The sequence below is a fragment of the Rhipicephalus sanguineus genome, chromosome 11, assembly GCF_013339695.2.
Source record: "Rhipicephalus sanguineus isolate Rsan-2018 chromosome 11, BIME_Rsan_1.4, whole genome shotgun sequence".
Classification (NCBI taxonomy): Eukaryota; Metazoa; Arthropoda; class Arachnida; order Ixodida; family Ixodidae; genus Rhipicephalus; species Rhipicephalus sanguineus.
In genome coordinates this window covers 73500753-73518110 of record NC_051186.1, presented here as the reverse complement: position 1 = coordinate 73518110, position 17358 = coordinate 73500753, and the positions used below count along the sequence as shown (strand labels likewise).

At 47.3% G+C, this 17358-nt stretch overlaps 1 protein-coding gene across 2 annotated transcripts in view; it reads right to left on the bottom strand.

The window, feature by feature from the left end:
* The window catches only part of LOC119373417 (serpin B8), a 32617-nt gene extending 25854 nt beyond the window's left edge, over positions 1 to 6763 (bottom strand). For both annotated transcript variants that reach the window (XM_049420404.1, XM_037643443.2), the window contains exons 1-2: positions 6522 to 6763; positions 3833 to 4122 (exon numbers count right to left, since the gene is read on the bottom strand). In XM_049420404.1, the coding sequence (XP_049276361.1) occupies positions 3833 to 4122; positions 6522 to 6739 (508 nt within the window). In that variant the 5' untranslated portion in view covers positions 6740 to 6763. The remainder of the gene's footprint in view (positions 1 to 3832; positions 4123 to 6521) is intronic.
* Between the last annotated feature and the right edge of the window lie 10595 nt (positions 6764 to 17358).

Here is a 17358-nt window from a genome sequence, read left to right as displayed (position 1 = left end):
TGAGTCGATAACACTGACCTCAGACAAAGCGCTCCCGCCCCACGCGATGCCAGGCAACCATGCATTGAATGTGATAGAAGAGCAGGTGACCATTCCGCCGCGCTCCAGCGTCATTATTTCCGTCGGCACCGAAAAACCTGCGAACCTTGAAGGCGTCATCGAGGGTGATCAGCACCTACTCCTGAACCGTCAAATTTGCGTCGCACGAGGTATAGCCGAGCTGCGTGACGGTAAAGCAAAGGTGGTGCTGACGAAACTTCAGCCACGAATATAGGCACCTCAACTTTGGTACGACGGTTGCCTACATCGACGAATGTCTAGCCGCCAGCGATGCTTTCGCCCTCTTCGATGCTGCCGAACCTGCTTCGACGAATAGAGGTCCCGAACCGGATTTTGACGATCAATCCGAGCCTTCCGAAGGCCAAGCAAGACCAGCTGAAAACCCTGCTCCTGCAATACAGGGACTGTTTCTCGTCGTCATCGCGGGTCCGACAAACGCCCCTTGCGAAGCACCGCATTATAACAGAAGAACATTCTCGACCACTCCGTCAGAGCCCCTACAGAGTTTCTACTCGAGAGCGCGACGCGATAAAGAAACAAGTCGACGAAATGCTACGCGACAACATCATCCAGCCGTCCAAGAGTCCGTGGGCGTCACCCGTGGTGTTAGTGAAGAAGAAGGACGGGACACTGCGTTTCTGCGTTGATTATCGGCGCCTGAACAAAATCACGAAGAAGGACGTGTACCCCCTCCCACGAATAGACGACACCCTGGATCGACTTCACAACGCGACGTACTTTTCGTCGATGGACCTCAAGACCGGCTACTGGCAAATCGAAGTCGACGAGAGAGACCGAGAAAAGACTGCCTTTATAACACCCGACGGCCTCTTTGAGTTCAAGGTCATGCCTTTCGGTCTTTGCTCGGCACCTGCGACGTTCCAGCGTGTCATGGACACCGTACTGGCCGGATTGAAGTGGCAGACGTGCCTTGTGTATTTGGACGACGTCGTCGTGTTTTCCTCAACCTTCGACGAGCATCTCCGGCGGCTTGAGGCAGTACTTCAAGCAATCAAGGCCTCTGGACTGACCCTGAAGCCAGAAAAGTGCCGATTTGCGTACGACGAGCTCTTGTTTCTGGGTCATGTGATCAGCAAGTCTGGAGTGCGCCCAGACCCGCGGAAAACAGCTGCCATCGCCGACTTCGCGCCACCCACTGACAAGAAGGCCGTGCGCCGATTTCTCGGCTTATGCGCCTATTACAGACGCTTCGTCAAAAACTTTTCACGGATCGCCGAACCACTGACGCTTCTCACGAAGAATAACGTGGAATTCAGGTGGGAAACGGCGCAAGTGCAAGCCTTTCAAGAACTTAAACGACGCCTGCAGACGCCACCCATACTCGCGCATTTCGACGATTGCGCCGATACGGAAATACACACCGACGCAAGCAGCGTAGGACTCGGTGCCGTCCTTGTGCAAAAGACTGACGGGCTTGAAAGGGTTATCAGTTATGCTAGCCGGTCACTATCCAAGGCGGAAGCAAACTATTCCACAACAGAAAAGGAATGCCTTGCCATCCTCTGGGCTACGTCAAAGTTTCGCCCCTACCTCTATGGCAGGCCCTTCAAAGTTGTCAGTGACCATCACGCCTTATGCTGGCTAGCTAACTTGAAGGACCCTTCAGGTCGTCTCGCACGATGGAGTCTGAGGCTTCAAGAATTCGATATTACCGTCGTGTACAAGTCCGGACGAAAACACTCTGACGCCGACTGCTTGTCTCGTGCCCCCGTCGACGCACCGCCGCAAGACGACGACGATGACTGCTTCCTCGGAACCATAAGTGCCGACGACTTCGCCGAAAGGCAACGGGCCGACGCGGAACTGGGGGGCCTTATTGAGTACCTCGAGTACAAGACCGCCGTTGTTCCGAAGGTATTCAAGCGAGGACTGCCGTCGTTTTTCTTACGGAACGGCGTTCTCCTGAAGAAGAACTTCTCGCCACTTCGAACTGACTACCTTCTCGTCGTGCCCTCATCATTGCGACCAGAAGTCTTCCAGGCCCTACACGACGACCCGACGGCTGGACACCTCGGTGTTTCCCGCACGCTCGCCCGAATACAGGAAAAATACTACTGGCCACGCCTTGCTGCCGACGTAGCCCACTACGTTAAGACTTGCCGAGATTGCCAGCGACGGAAGACACCGCCGACTAGGCCAGCGGGACTTCTGCAGCCAATCGAACCACCTCACCGGCCGTTCCAGCAAATCGGGATGGATCTACTGGGGCCGTTCCCCACGTCGACTTCCGGCAACAAGTGGATCGTCGTAGCAACTGACTACCTCACCCGCTACGCCGAGACAAAGGCCTTGCCCAAAGGCAGTGCCGCCGAGGTAGCCAAGTTCTTCGTGGAGAACATCGTCTTGCGTCATGGCGCCCCAGAGGTCCTCATCACAGACAGAGGTACCGCCTTTACTGCGGACTTAACTCAGGCGATCTTCAAATACAGCGAGACGAGCCACCGCCGCACCACCGCCTACCACCCGCAGACCAATGGCCTCACCGAACGTCTAAATAAGACCATCGCCGACATGCTGGCCATGTACGTCGACGTTGAGCACAAGACGTGGGACGCCGTCCTTCCGTACGTGACCTTCGCTTACAACACGGCCGTCCAAGAAACGACGCAGATGACGCCGTACAAGTTGGTCTACGGAAGGAGCCCGGCGACGACGCTGGACGCCATGCTACCCAACGTCACCGACGAAGAAAATGTCGACGCCGCCGCTTACTTACAACGTGCCGAAGAAGCTCGACAGCTGGCCCGCCTGCGCATCAAGACCCAGCAGCGCACCGACAGTCGTCGCTACAATCTTCGACGACGCTTCGTGGAGTACCAGCCCGGCGACCGTGTCTGGGTATGGACGCCAATACGCCGACGGGGACTTAGTGAGAAGCTTCTCCGACGATACTTCGGACCGTACAGGGTACTTCGCCGCCTCGGCGCACTCGACTACGAGGTTGTCCCTGACGGCATTACGAACTCTCAGCGGCGCCGTGCACGACCTGAAGTCGTCCATGTCGTGCGCCTCAAACCATATTACACGCGTTAGCGAATCTGAGGACTGTCATTTTGCTTTATTATTGTACTTTCTTGCTTGTGCTTATTGTTTATTGTACTTTGTTGCTTTATTCTTGTTATTTATTGTTGCATGCATTGGACTGTCCTGTTTTAAGCATCGGGACGATGCTTTTTCAGAGGGGGGCATTGCCACGGGCGTTTCTTATTATCACTTTTGGTTTATTCGTTTCTCGCCCACAAAGACTGTCAGAAACGCTCAGCGCAAACCGCGCCTCATTGTTCGAGAGGCTTCGCGATCATTGTAGATCGTTTTGTTAAGATTGCGCGCAAGACGCGCACACTCGAGCCTATTCTAGAATTTGCACTACAGCCAGCGATAATGCTGGAATATTCGACGGCACATGTTTAAATGCCGACGCGCTTCACCGCTTGTCAGTTGATCGACGGACGACGCCCTGTTCGCCGCTATCATTGTACAGCGTGTATTGCTGTAGTCCTAGTTCTCATTTTCCGGCCACAAGTTCGGCCAAATAAACAGTTTCATCCTGCAAACGCCGACCGCTGTCTTCGTCGACGTCACGACCACGTGACAATATCTTCGTAGTAGACAATGACGGCTGGTTCACAGGCCACTGGTGCTGCCATTCATGAGCATGCGCAGATAAGTTTTGATCACAACTACATCAACCTTCTGATTTTTCATACCACCTAGTCAAAGCTTCTAAAGAGAATGTGTTTGTGTAGTGTACCAGAGTGTGTGTGTCGCGGCTTGTGGAAGTCCCTGCAGAACAGGCGGCTGGCGTGACTGTCGAAGCGCGCCACGATCTCGCCATCGTCGTCCGTGTGGAGCACGCGCGCGATCTGGGTCCGCGTGTCTCCACCCGAGCCGTGGTACATGGTGACCAGCATGCAAGCCAGGTACCAGGGCGACAGCACTACGTTGCCGCCTTCCTGGCGCATGCGCCGGTACAGGTCGAGCGGGAACTGCAGCAGCGGACCGGCCATCTCGGGCTCGATGTTGAAGGGGTCGTGCAGGAACCTGATGGGAAAATATGTTGCGTCGCAGTCTTCATCTGAGTAAAAAAGCAGCTTGTGATCTAAGTGTACTAAATTTCAATGTATGATCAAATTTACTAGAACAGCTACACTTCGAATTGGTTCAAGGGTTGATGTAAACTAGTGTGCGCTAGCGTCAGTCGGATTTGCTGCGAGGACATCGTTTTCGTCCTGTGCCAGCTCGTTTTTAAGTGCGAAAGTACTCTACCATACCTATCGAGATTTCAGGAATGTCTGGAACGAACACGAGGCTTCATCTGAAGTCACTGGGGAAACTGCTCGTGATTCATGCCTTGGCTAGGCATATCTCCGCTCTTCGGCGCTTGCGCGCATTTTCTTCACGTCCTACAATGAAAACTTCGCGTCCCGTTACGTTGGTGCTCCGACACGGCGGTTTCAGTGACGTGAGTGCAAGACATCAGACGTCACAGAAACCTGACATGGCTCCGACACGGCGGGACGCGAACTTCGCGATGTCACGTGAATGTTATCAGTACATCGCATGCAGGCACTTTTGTTATTCATGTACATCGGCCAAAAAAAACGTTCTAGCGGTGTCGTTATCACACTGAAGCAGGTTAGTCGCTTCATGACTATGTTGCCTTGACGACGTAAAATCCATTATTTTGGCGCACCAGTGCGCTGAGGATCTGCGTCTGCGGCGTCACGTGCGAGCTCTCAATAAGCTATGAAAACACGTTCCTATAGACAATTAAGGCTAACGTTGAATTCTACACTGTGGCGTCTCTAACAGTTTCCGGGGCGCTGAGGATCTGCGTCTGCAGCGTCACGTGCGAGCTTTCAATAAGCTATGAAAACACATGCCTTTAGACAATTAAGGCTAACGTTGAATTCTACACTGTGGCGTCTCTAACAGCCGTTGCGCTCGTTCATCGTAATAAACCGAATCTATCTAGTGTAGAGAACGGTGCAAGGATTTTAAACCCTCGAGGACGTCTGAGCCTAATCTTCAATAGAACCCGATAACGTAGTCAGGCACGTTCGTATCGCCTTCTGAATGCGTCAATTTTCGGAGGACACCTCAAATGTGCGCGTAATATTGGTCGTTTCAAGCTATCGTACAATGCCTACTGCAAGTACAGTCGCGAAGTGCCCACTACGTGATCATTCATCATATTGCGAATTGGCGACGTAACCACTACGCACCTGCGCAGCTACACATTTTGTTCATGCCTTTGCCAATGATGATGATTATTTATGCTTGAGCGCTTTGTAACGCGTGGGCCTTTAACCCACCCACTCGTTGCGCAATTTCCATGTTTTAACACCTGGTGTGATTCTACGCTTCTGCCATGCAATATTACATGCGTTAAGGCAACTCCTCAACCTACATCACATTCGTACAGGATTTTTTTTTTTCGTTTTTCTTGGGTTCGAACGTGGGTTCGTAATCGTGGATTCGATTCCGGCTTCGATCAACAAGTCTTATTTGCGTGCATCAAGAGTTTTCGCTCACGGAAAACGCCAGTTTTTCGTTCACAACCAACAACGCCGACACCAGGAATTTTACGCGAAACGAGCTCTTTAAAGGCCGAACCATATAGAGCGTTTTTGCCGGCGTTTTCCCGGCGTTTCGTACGCCGGCGTCCCTCGACGTCGACGCTACCGGTGACGGTGGCCGAAACGTCCACCTCTGGACGGTCCAGACATCACGGGCGGCAGCGTCGACGCCGGAAGCAGTTCGATGGACGCAGAACCAATCAGCGTGCGGCTGGCAGCGACTTCCGCTACGTAACGGCGTCATCGCCGCTGCCAAGATGGCTGCCGCCCGCCTCGGATCTAATAAGTCGTCGCCGTGCACTGTGTGGCCCTTAAGTTCTCAACTGATGCTTGTATTTGACTTAGCTTGTTCCCTAGAAGCTTCGACAGCAAAGCGATCGTGATATCTTTGAAGTATTTCCGAGTGCCATACTCAAGTTCATCGGTAGGCTTAGCAGGAATGAGTGTATTGGCCGAATACGTGGCCTCAAAGATGTACGGCAGCTTCAAGCTCAGAGGCCATATATTACAAGTTTGTGCTTCTTCTTAATGCCAATAGCTGGCGCTACAAGTCAAATAAAAAAAATACTTTTCGATGGCGTTGTGTCACTGTGACTCGTTTTCTGCACCACAGAACTGCTAATGAGACATAAAAGCTATAATCAGGGATATATCTTGTTGGTCCATTGACGGAAACTGTACAACTGCTTTACGAGGTGTTAGGTTCATTCCCTCTGGTCACACTGTGTGACGCTGAGCTAACGCTCTTCATTTGCCGCCCTCTCTGACGGCGTTGATGCGACGACGCCGAGGGACGCAACGCCAGGAAACGCCGGCAAAAACGCTCTATATGGTTCGGGCTTTAAGGACATTGTGTAATACCTCCAGATTTCGCTGTCCGTTTGCAGCGGCTCCGACAAGGTATGGCCCGAGTCGGGGTGGTGACGTGCTTCCGGGTCGGTCGAGTTGCTCGCCGCGTAGCTGCATGTCGACGACGTCGAGCTCCAGACGCTCAGCCTGTGCGACTGCTGCGCCGTGGACTTGTGCGCCATGACGCTGGAGCGGCGACGACTTGGCGCTGCATCCTTCCGGGACGACATCTTTTCTTCTTCTGATCACGCTGTGCGCGCTTCTCTGTTGAACGTGCCACGAGCGATTCAGACATCTTCTTTGTTTGTTTGTTTGTTTGTTTGTTTGTTTGTGTGGTTGGTTGTTTGGTTGGTTGTTTGTTTGTTTGGTTGTTTGATTGTTTGTTTGGTTGTTTGTTTGTTTGGTTGGTTGTTTGGTTGTTTTTTTGTTCGCTTGTTTGTTTGTTTGTTCGTTTTTCCTCCAACACTATGGCACAGACCCACTCTGGGAGATTGGCCAAGAAATTGTAGTTTAAAATTTAGAAGATAACTTGAATAATGTTGAACCATTAACCTAGAGTTACTGTATATATAGTAACTCTACATAAACCTGCTCAGGAGCGCCACCATGTTATTTCTTTCGCCTCGAATGACGCGTAGCCTATGTTTTGCGTTCTCATTAGTAGTACCAAGAACTTACTCTATTATCTGAATTACAAGTATAAAACTTATCGAGTAAAGTTTTATTAGATACACTCCTGCAAGAATCCTCGTTTGATTCGTCTAATAATGATTCCTAAAAGGCTATTTGTAAAATTTGGAAGCGACTAGGGGAAGCGAAATAGAAGCATTTGCATATATTGCATAGAAGTTGTGTATAAACTAGGCCAATCGTCACTCCGCCAACAGCTACATACTCATTATTACCTCCTCAATATATTACTATCATCATCATTAGAAATAGCATTTGCCCTTGAATTTAAAACAAGAGCGACTGTTGCCACCCCGCTGAAACGAAAACGGCTGCAGGTGAACGGGGTCAATTCGTTGAACTGACTGGAACCCTGGGAGCGATAAGAAACGCGAACATATTGCAATCAGCAAACAGACACCTAATAATGAATTGCCTACTCAACATAAAACCCCTAGTATGTATGTGCCAAAAATATTCGGCAAACCCCACTATTCCCCGCTGCCATTGCGTATAGCAAGGGGGCCGGGGGGCCCCCTGGATATACGCAGCGCCCCTGAATTTTTTTCTATTTTGCATGTGTATATATACAATCGCATGCACAAATACACGCAGGAGCATGCATAAATTGGGGTTGAACAGCCCCCTTCCCCCCGGTAGAAAATTCTGGCTGCGCCCATGCAGCCCTGGCCTAACCAAAATAAACGCATAAAAGTAAATTAATGATTTAAAATTCATTAATGAAGGAGTAAAAAACTTCCAGGGTCCCTTATGCACTCACATAAGACGACTGGAAGGCGACAGCCACCTTCTTTTTCTTCTCAGTCAATGTATTGTTCCTGCGGCTGCACCCTCCGAAAGCTTTCTGCACCTAATGTGGTTTTGCATTGCCTCCAGGGTCGGAGGCACCTCACCTGGTTTTGCACTGCCTACGTGATCGGCCCACCGTTGACCCAGCTACGATGTCATGTGATGACGTCATAATGTCGTCACAAGTTCTGGCGATCTCTGACGTCATGAGGATGTCAAATGATGACTTGAAAATGTGGTACCAGCGAAAACACAGAAAACACGTACACAAGAACAAGGCGTTACACACGGACGAACGCTTGTGTACGTGTTTTCTGCGTTTTCGGTGGTACCCCATTTTCAAGTTGATAATGCACCAACTGGCCCAACAGGTAGCGCTAATGCTCATATGATGACGTCATCACCTGATGGTGATTTTTTGCATCACTAGTGTTGACGCCGACGCGGGACGACGGTCAATTTTCGCGCTTGATGAGGCATCTAAGCTTTTCGCCTTAATAGGTAACTTGTACGCTGGCCTTCTGGCCCAGGCCAATCGAGCAGGAATTGCTTTAAAGGAGCAACTGCTATATTCAGAAATCATAAATAAGCCTAAAGATAAGTAACTGAACAAATGAAATAAAGAAATGCATGCGTTACACAGCTTCGCCGGCCAATCGCCTTCACAGAGTGGAATGGATTCTGAATTGTTTGGTAAGTTTACTCCATTACTTTCTTTTTAAGAATGAGGTCCGTTAAGCATGCGATGTAAGCTATAGTTTATTCGCGTGTGTAGCGAATTTGTAATCTCACTGAAGCCCCTTATGTGTACGCGTAATATTTCAGCTTTGAAAGGCAAGCGCGCTTACGAATGAACATGGGTCGGTGTAACCGTCACTTCAAAAGCTTTAAAAGAGCCGCTTCTAACGCAACATCCGTCCGACTGCCCCTTGAGGCATCGCCGACAAACAGGACCTGGCGTTTCTTGAGGCCACCGATAGATGGCGACTGTCCGTGCATCCTTGAATTGTTGGCGGTGTTCCGGTGGCCAGCAGTGGGGTTTCCCGGGGCAGTTCGCGATTAGAGCCGCCCAAAGCGAAGTCGTGAGATCGCCGAGAGGTGGTTCCTACCGTACAGTCCATTCAGTACTCAATTGTCTGATGGGAGGGTGTTTTCATATTACCCCGTTGCTACGCGAATCGGGAATGCTGTCTTGAACTGACTGCCACATCACAAACTTCCTACGCCACTGCCGTCATAACCGTAGGCGTGCGCACAGAGGGGGGGAGGGGGGGAGAGGCAAAGGGGGCACAAAATCTGCCCCGTACATTGACCCTTCTAGTGACCTAAGAGGGGGTGGGGCCAAATGTGCCCCATACATTGACTGAGTAGGGTGGCAGGGCACTGCGATGAACCTTTGCGATGAACCTGCGATGAACAATTAATCGGTCATTACTGCCGCTACTGGAATTGAAGTACTTAACTTGCGTAAAGGCAGAATTATTGCCATAAAATCACCAAGGAAGACGGGAATAAAATCAGCCTATCGCAATGAAAAAGACCAGTCAAGTTCAGGGCAAAATATTCTGATACCAGATCTTTCCTCAGACCGCGATGCATCCGTTGCAATAAAAACATTCGTTGGCAGAATTTTTAGATGTTCTTTCAACAACCCATTTAGAATGCCGGAAGGTGACAATATCGCGTGTTTCGGGAATATATTATGATAGACAATATCGGGAGAGTTATGTTGTGTAGTCAGAGGAAGCAAATTACAAATTTGTACATTTAGTGGATCAAGTAACGACTGGGCAAATATAACTTGTGGTTTATAAAATTTGGGACAGTGCGCGAAGAAAAGTAAGTCAGGATTCCAAAATAAAAATTATCTGATCGCGGATAGAGGGTGATTCATATAATCTTAAGAAAGTTTACACAGTTAGAAGGTTAAATGGCATAAAAGGGGTGGCGTGCCCGCTTCTAGGTATAAAATTGCATTTGCAGCATATTTAGGAAGGCCAAAGCACAGCCGTAGAGCTTCTCTCTCAAGTAGAACCAGCGGCCGAAGGCTGTACGTTGGCGCACCAGAAAATAGAACACAACCAAATTCTAACACCGGCCGGACATACATTTTATACATCATCAAAAGTACCTTCCTTCTCATCCCTGATCTACGAGTGCTCACCCTGCGCAAAACACCCATAGTGCGGGCTCATTTTGTCGCGACGTATTCAATACGGGGACCCCAATTGAGATGTTTATTATAAATATTTCCGAGGCACTTTAATGATTCGACTTGCGGGATATCTTGGAGCTTATGATTAATAGATCTATACGGTTTTGAACAGGAAAAACTAGAATAGCACACTTATTAGTATTCAGGTTCAACTGTAAACCATGTAGCCAAATTTCGAGTTTATTTAAGTATGTTTGCAGTGTATTGTAAAGACAATGAATGTCATTGGCCATAGCAAAGAAGCAATGTCGTCTGCATAAACAGAAGTTTTCACATCTGGCTTAAGGGGGATAGCACTCAGCAAGATGTTAAACAGGACTGGGGATAGTACTGTCCCCTGAGGTACGCACCGAGTTTATTTGTGTTTAGAAGAAGAGAAGCCGTCTTGAAAACAGTAAAAATCTCTCCCATTTAAAATTTCTGTCACCCATGCTACTATATAAGCAGGAAACCCGTGACTCCACAAAGGATTAATTAAAATGGAATGCTCTACACTATCATATGCTTTGTCTAATGTAACTAAAGCCGCATACAGTTTTTTGTTCCGGGCAATGTGAATACGGCTTTCAAGGTACACATGCTCGTGCCATATTGAATAGCCAGATCTAAAACCAATTTGACAAGGACTCAATAATTGTTTATCGTTAATAAATTTTATTATATGGCCATGGAGGACCCTTTCAACAAGTTTTACTACATTGGACGTTAATGCTATTGGTCTTATGTTATCGAGATTATAACCTGCCTCTTCCTTCTTAAGCAATGGTATAATTTTGGCAATCTTCCATTCATAAGGTATCCGTGCTTTTCTAAGGGAATAGTTTGCCAAACATAAAAGATCATCCGGGTATTCCTGGTACAGTGTCTTTAGCATTGTGTTTTTTATTCCATCAGGACCTGGTGCGGCATTTGGCAATCTTTCCATGGCTTGACCTAATTTGGAAGTCAATACTTCTGAGTATACTGGTGAGGAAACACCACCTCCTCGTGGAGAAGAGACCAATGCTTATGATTATGAAGAGGACAAAGACGAAGCATCCAAACGCAAATCGCGGCTTTAAATCTGCCTTTTATAATGGGTGACCAGCTTTAGGGCGTCCATCCGGTGCACATTTCACGCAGATGACACCTCGCGCAATACTATCCGCAACTGCAACGCAGCGTACGCAAGCAAGGACTTACACACGTGACTCATCGCGCTATGCGACGCTTTTGAAGGCTATTTTTTCAGGCGAATGTGCAAGCACTGGCGTGGCTCAGAAGAAAAATAGTTGACTCGCATGTAGAATACACCGGTTTGACCCCAGGAGAAACAGGAATTTTTTTCCCTAATAATGTGCGGTAGCTGTGGCAGACCCCGGCGCCGAATGGTTTCGTAGTCAGCCCATAACATCTTCCACCGTTAAACGGGCACCTCCATCTGGTCTCCTTCTTTATTAAGCCTTGTTTCGTTCATAGAAACTAATTATAATATCCAACATCTATTCTATTTTAAGAGCCAATGAGATCGGTCAAGCCTTGCGCATACATATTGCGGCATTTTTACTTTTACTGCCACTTAATCGTTTGCGTTTACGCTGCTGATAATGAGCCGTGATTCGGTAGAAGGAAAGAGCAGAATTGTTTTAAAATAGCGCGCCAGAACGTCCATTTCCTCTAGTTGCAGCGCGACCAGTAAAACAGAATTAGCGTTGTTCTAAGAAATAGACTCGTGCATCTGCATCTTATTATCAGAACCCGTCTGGAAAGAACACCAGAGGCCATTTTCTTTTCTCGCACGCTCTACTCGTACTTACTCGTGCCTAATATACTTGCACTTTAACAACACTTCACGCACCTATTGTGTACTTCCCCTACCATTACTTAGCGCCAAAAATCCAGTGTTGGCGGTGTTATGCCAGGGCTCCCAACCCAAACTTCCGTGCTTTGACAAGGCATTCAAACTGGTAGAACGTCTGACGCAACCACCGTCAACATCGGTAGACTGTCTGATGCAACCAGCGTCAACACCAGCTGATGCAACGAGGCGGGAGTCTTACGCAATCCCCGGCAACTCCGGCGATGCGTCTGACGCAACCGACGGAAATTTCTCCCGCAACGTGCGGCAAGCCCTCTCATCCGCGGATCCGGTTCGAGCCAGCGACCAACGGCGGTTCCTGATTGGAGGCTTCGAACTCCTGGCTGATGCAAGCGATCGCCCAGGGCTATAAAAGAAGCAAGCTGCGCGTAGAGAGGGAGAAAGCGAACGAAGAAATCCCGGGTCGTCGTCGCACCTCTGTGCGAGCCCAATAAGCTGTCGGCCCCAGCGCCGAATATGTAACGCCTCTGTTTATATGTATATAAATTTGCCTTAACTCACCGTCGCCTTGATCGCTTCGTCTATCAGCTCTGCGCAGAAGCTGTCGCAAGCTGAGACACCTGTTACCCAACAGCGGTAACGCGTTACAAGTAACGCCGTTAACGGTAACGCGTCACTGTTTTTGGTATTTGTGTAACACATTCGTTACTACTTCTCAACTGTAACGGGTAACGTACTTACTTTAACATTTTTCGGTAACGTGCGGTGTCACGTTACTCGTTTTTTTTAACAATTATTTCAATTATCCCCGGAGTCTTACACAGAACTTCGTCTCGTATGCGCCATATTCCCAGAGCCATCCTTTTGTCGCAGTGGCAGACCGGTCTCGGCCTGCCAGGCGTTCGCAATAGGAGTATCATCTAATGCGCCCGTTGACCACCTATTTACCGCAGATGCGGACGAAGCGAGACAACCTCTCCGACGAGAGCTTTGATCTAGAGCTGTAACTTGAATTATTGAAGTTGTAGTTGTCAGAAATTTGTCATCATGATACTATAGCACTGTTTATCAGTTCTGCTTCAAAATAAAGTTTGCTCCTATGTGCTTCTAATTGCGGGTATACGTTTCAGGTTTTTGAATTCCTGAGCGAGCGAGGCTGACCTTGGACGCCTTCGCGCAAACAGTCGCAATTTTTGCAGCAACTATATAGTTTCAAGGGGCAATAATGATTTAGGCTGGAAATATTGCTTTCCTGTCTCTGCGAGTTAAAGATTTTTTTATTCCTACAAGCTCTGCGCATATGTTTTGTACGCTAGCAGAAGCACTCCGTCAGAATTACATTAAATTTGTTGAGACATCAGCGATGTTTTCTTTCCGGAGAGTGTCGATGATGAAATTCCATTTTCTGTTTAATTTCAGTATCAGAAAACACATTACCATGTGCCAAAAAGTAATAAGCCATGATATGCAACTTCTACAGAAAACACTAGGCCACTATAATATTGATCAACTCCGGCACAGTTGTGCATAGTTATGTCAGTAATTCAGCTAAAATCGTTGTTTTGGTCGGATGTTTTTGGAGCGAGGGCGCAATGGTTAAAATGTCTGACCGTGGAGTAACGGCAGAAGTAACATGCGTTGCCTTTTTTTCGGTAATGGTAACGGAGCCACGTTAGCTTTATTTGTAGATAACGTAGGGCGGTAACGTGTTCCCTTTTTGTTAGTGTAACGAGCAACGTATTTAGTTACATTTTGTTTCGTTAACTCAAACAACACTTCAGCAAAATAGTATCGATTGTATGTATTTGAATGTGAGTATGAAATCACAGATAACAGCAGCCGATGTAATGGGGCAACGAAAAACACGAGGTGGCTTGAAAGCGACGCCAAAAGGAAAATCTCGCAGAGTTGCGGCATTGCGTCGGGCGTCTTTTGCTTTTCCTTTAAGCTTGATATCATATGCTAAGCGAAAACAACAACACGCTTTCTGCTCGTCGTGGAAATAGGCTTCTTCATTGGCTATCGACGTATGAGCAATCACGATCAACGTTCCAGGAAGATTGTGATTGTGGGGCCGGGTACGTATTCGTTCTTAGTATGCATCTTCGTATGTTGTTTTGTTTTTGTTTTCTTACCTCGCACGATTAGGTATATACGTAGGCTGTATGCCACGTCTGTGAAAAAACAAAAACATATAGTATTTTGTGTACGTCAACTTTAACATGCGCGTGCTGTCACGCTGCTCTGTACCATTCTTAAAACAACCTCGTGCGCAAACGCCCTTTAGACAATATCGTATTATTCAAGAAGAAAAATAAAAATAAATCCTTCGAGAACTGTCAGTAGTGCACGACGATTGCTCAGGCGGATGCCAACCTTGAACGCTGCTTCCGTAAATAATCGTTCGCCTTCATTGCTGAGGTTTCCGTGGTCGCACTAAGAACATCGAAACAGAGCTGCGTGGCTAGGTGTGTGACTCAGGGCTTTGAAGTGACTAATTTTTTTTGTTAGAGGAAACAAATAAGAAATACGCTTTGTGGGAAATATTATTGGAGGTAAAATGTTACTTTAAAAATAAAGCGTAATCGCATCACAGCTTTTGGGATTACGGTCGTTAGTTTACAGAAAGGCGAAGGTGTACATTTTGCTGGGGAACAAGCCTTAGAATACTAACACGCTACTTATCGCCTGCGTGGGGTTAAAGGTTGCCCTTGCCTTAGTCAAGGTTTAGTTCGTTGAGTACTTAATTATATTCTCTAAAGAAAATATTGACGTGCTTCTCTGGTTTTACAAGTACTATTTCCGCGAAGTGCCGGATGTTCCAGTAAGACACAAGGTTTAGTTTTCTTCTGAATGGTCATTGAGAGGCATCTCTGACGACGTCTAGACAAAGTCTCGGTAGGCGTCGCCAGATATCACTAGAATTCTGGATCGCCGAAAAAAAAACGTAATAAATGTAACACTAGAATTCGGTAGTATGTATCCCCGTGTAAACAACCTCGCTATGTGTTTTTTGGTTGCTGACTATGTTGACTTTAGTTATTGACATGCTGTAAAGCGGCACACCGTGTCTGAATATTCTATCGCAACAAATACGCATAAGGAAGGATCCTACGCCTGTAATAAAGCAAGCGTTTGTATGACAGCTTTCTGGGGGCTTCACTGTTTGTGCATCTGCTTGATTGAACTGTCATCGCATATGTGCAGTTCTGCATTGCACTATTAATATATTATATATTTGTACATTATTTATATACATGAAGAATGGTGCAAATGTTACGGCCGCGACTGTCCCCTGCGTATCACTTCATTTACGCCAAGAAGATGACTTTTAAGGGCTCGTTTTTGTTTGTTAGACACAATACTAATCAGAACTAACAGACAATAATGCCAAGGAAAGTATAGGGGGTGTTACTTGTAATAATTGGGATATAAATGTCAATAAATAAAGTGGACGTAAAGATAACTTGCTGCCGGCAGGGATCGAACCTGCGACCTTCGAATAACGCCATTGACGTCTTTAATACAGTGCCACAAAATGTGACACCGTGTGCTGACGCCACGAACGCAAACTCCTCGCCAGTTATAGGCGCGCCCCGTAATCTCGTTCTATACGACTATTCTGGCGATGCTTTGCACCGAGAGGATGCCCGCAATTTCAACCGCGTTTCGTTCATTTAGAGTGTTTTCCGGCTTTTAATTTGCCGATTTAAGCATCACCACAAGACACCAGTTTAGGGAAAGATGAGAACCTCAAAGGGTATGAAAGATCTTTGATCGGGAAATGCCGCTGGAGCTACGATTTCGACTTGACGACTTGTCTTTGTCATAGCAGCAATTACGTATACATGTACTTCAGTATCACTTGGCATTTATGCATGTATTACATTTTATGCATATTTATCGGGTGTGCAGTGTACCATTCTTGCAAGCACTCACAGAAAACGATGGCAGGTACTTAGTCAAACAAAAAAAATAGGTAGAGAGAAATGGAACAAATTATTTCCATTCATATTCTACTCTTAAAAGTGCGATAATACGGAATGGAAGCTCTTTATCGCACATTTACCGTTTCATTAAAATAAAGCGATGAGGAGAAAATAAAAACTCCGAAGATGCAATAACTTCGTGTTCGAGAGTTGAACGCGATGGCGTAAACGGGCCCCATGTGCAACACTCTCAACCGTGCAGCAAGAAAAGGAACGTTTGTGCGCGCAACACTGGCCGTTTGAGATTATCCTAGAATGTCCACTGAAAGTACGGTTGCGAAGTGCCCACTTCGCCATAATTCTTCCTTTTGCAAATTGGCGAAGTACGCACTACGCGTCCGTATATAGGGCCACTCGCACCTGCGCAGTTGCACACTTTGTAATAGATGGGCAGTTTAAACCACCCAATCGTTGCGCACTCCAGATGTTTTTGTGCCTGGCGCAATTCTACGATTCTGCCACGCAATATTATATGCATTGAGAAAACACCTCCCACTACATGACATCCTTACAGCGGTTTTTTGTGAAGCAGTTTCAATCACTGGCGTGGCTTCTTGGTAGAACACCTGCTTGCCACGCAGAAGGCCTGAATCCCGTTCTCCCTCGGACCCAAGATTTTTTATTATTTATTTATTTATTTATTTCCATCTGTCTCGAATTTTCGCTCAAGGACAACGTCGACTTTTCGCTCACAAGCAAATACGTAGGCGCCGACGCCGACACCGGCACTTCTGCAAAACGAGTTCTTTAAAGCTATCGTGTTGATAATCTACAGACCACGTGTTTTCTTTACCTTGAACTGTTTGTACCTTACAAATGGGTGGCTGATTTTAGACACAGCTGACCTAGTCGCGAAGAAGTGCACACCGAAGAGCAAGATGTAAGCGTTACTGCTATATACTTTCCAGAGGTTACATAATTTTCTTGTTTATCATTACATCCGTTTTTATGCAAATATCATTGGCGAAGCGTGTCGCTTCTTTACAACGCTAGAAGCAACCCGCTTTTCTTCGGGTCTCATTTTCTGCTGGGAAAATACTCTGCTGACTAGGTCAGTGTCGGCTGTGGTCAAGGTAGTTCTGGGAAGAGTGGCTGTGGTCAACCTTGGCCGACTCGGCAGTCTCACGTGCATTAAGATTTGCAAGGGCGGTGGCTGGCTAATTGAGACTGTGGCGCTCATGACGTCATTTGCTCCATTCGGACGCAATAAGTACCTTAGTGAAAATTGTTTTCGATTTGCGAGCTCCTCAGTGTAACGATTGAAGAAGAGTACATTATCTTGCGTTACAACTAGCGCTCTCGTAAGCACAATAACCAAATATTGCTTGTGACTTTTTCGTGTATTAGTTCGCATTGGCGGACCTAGAG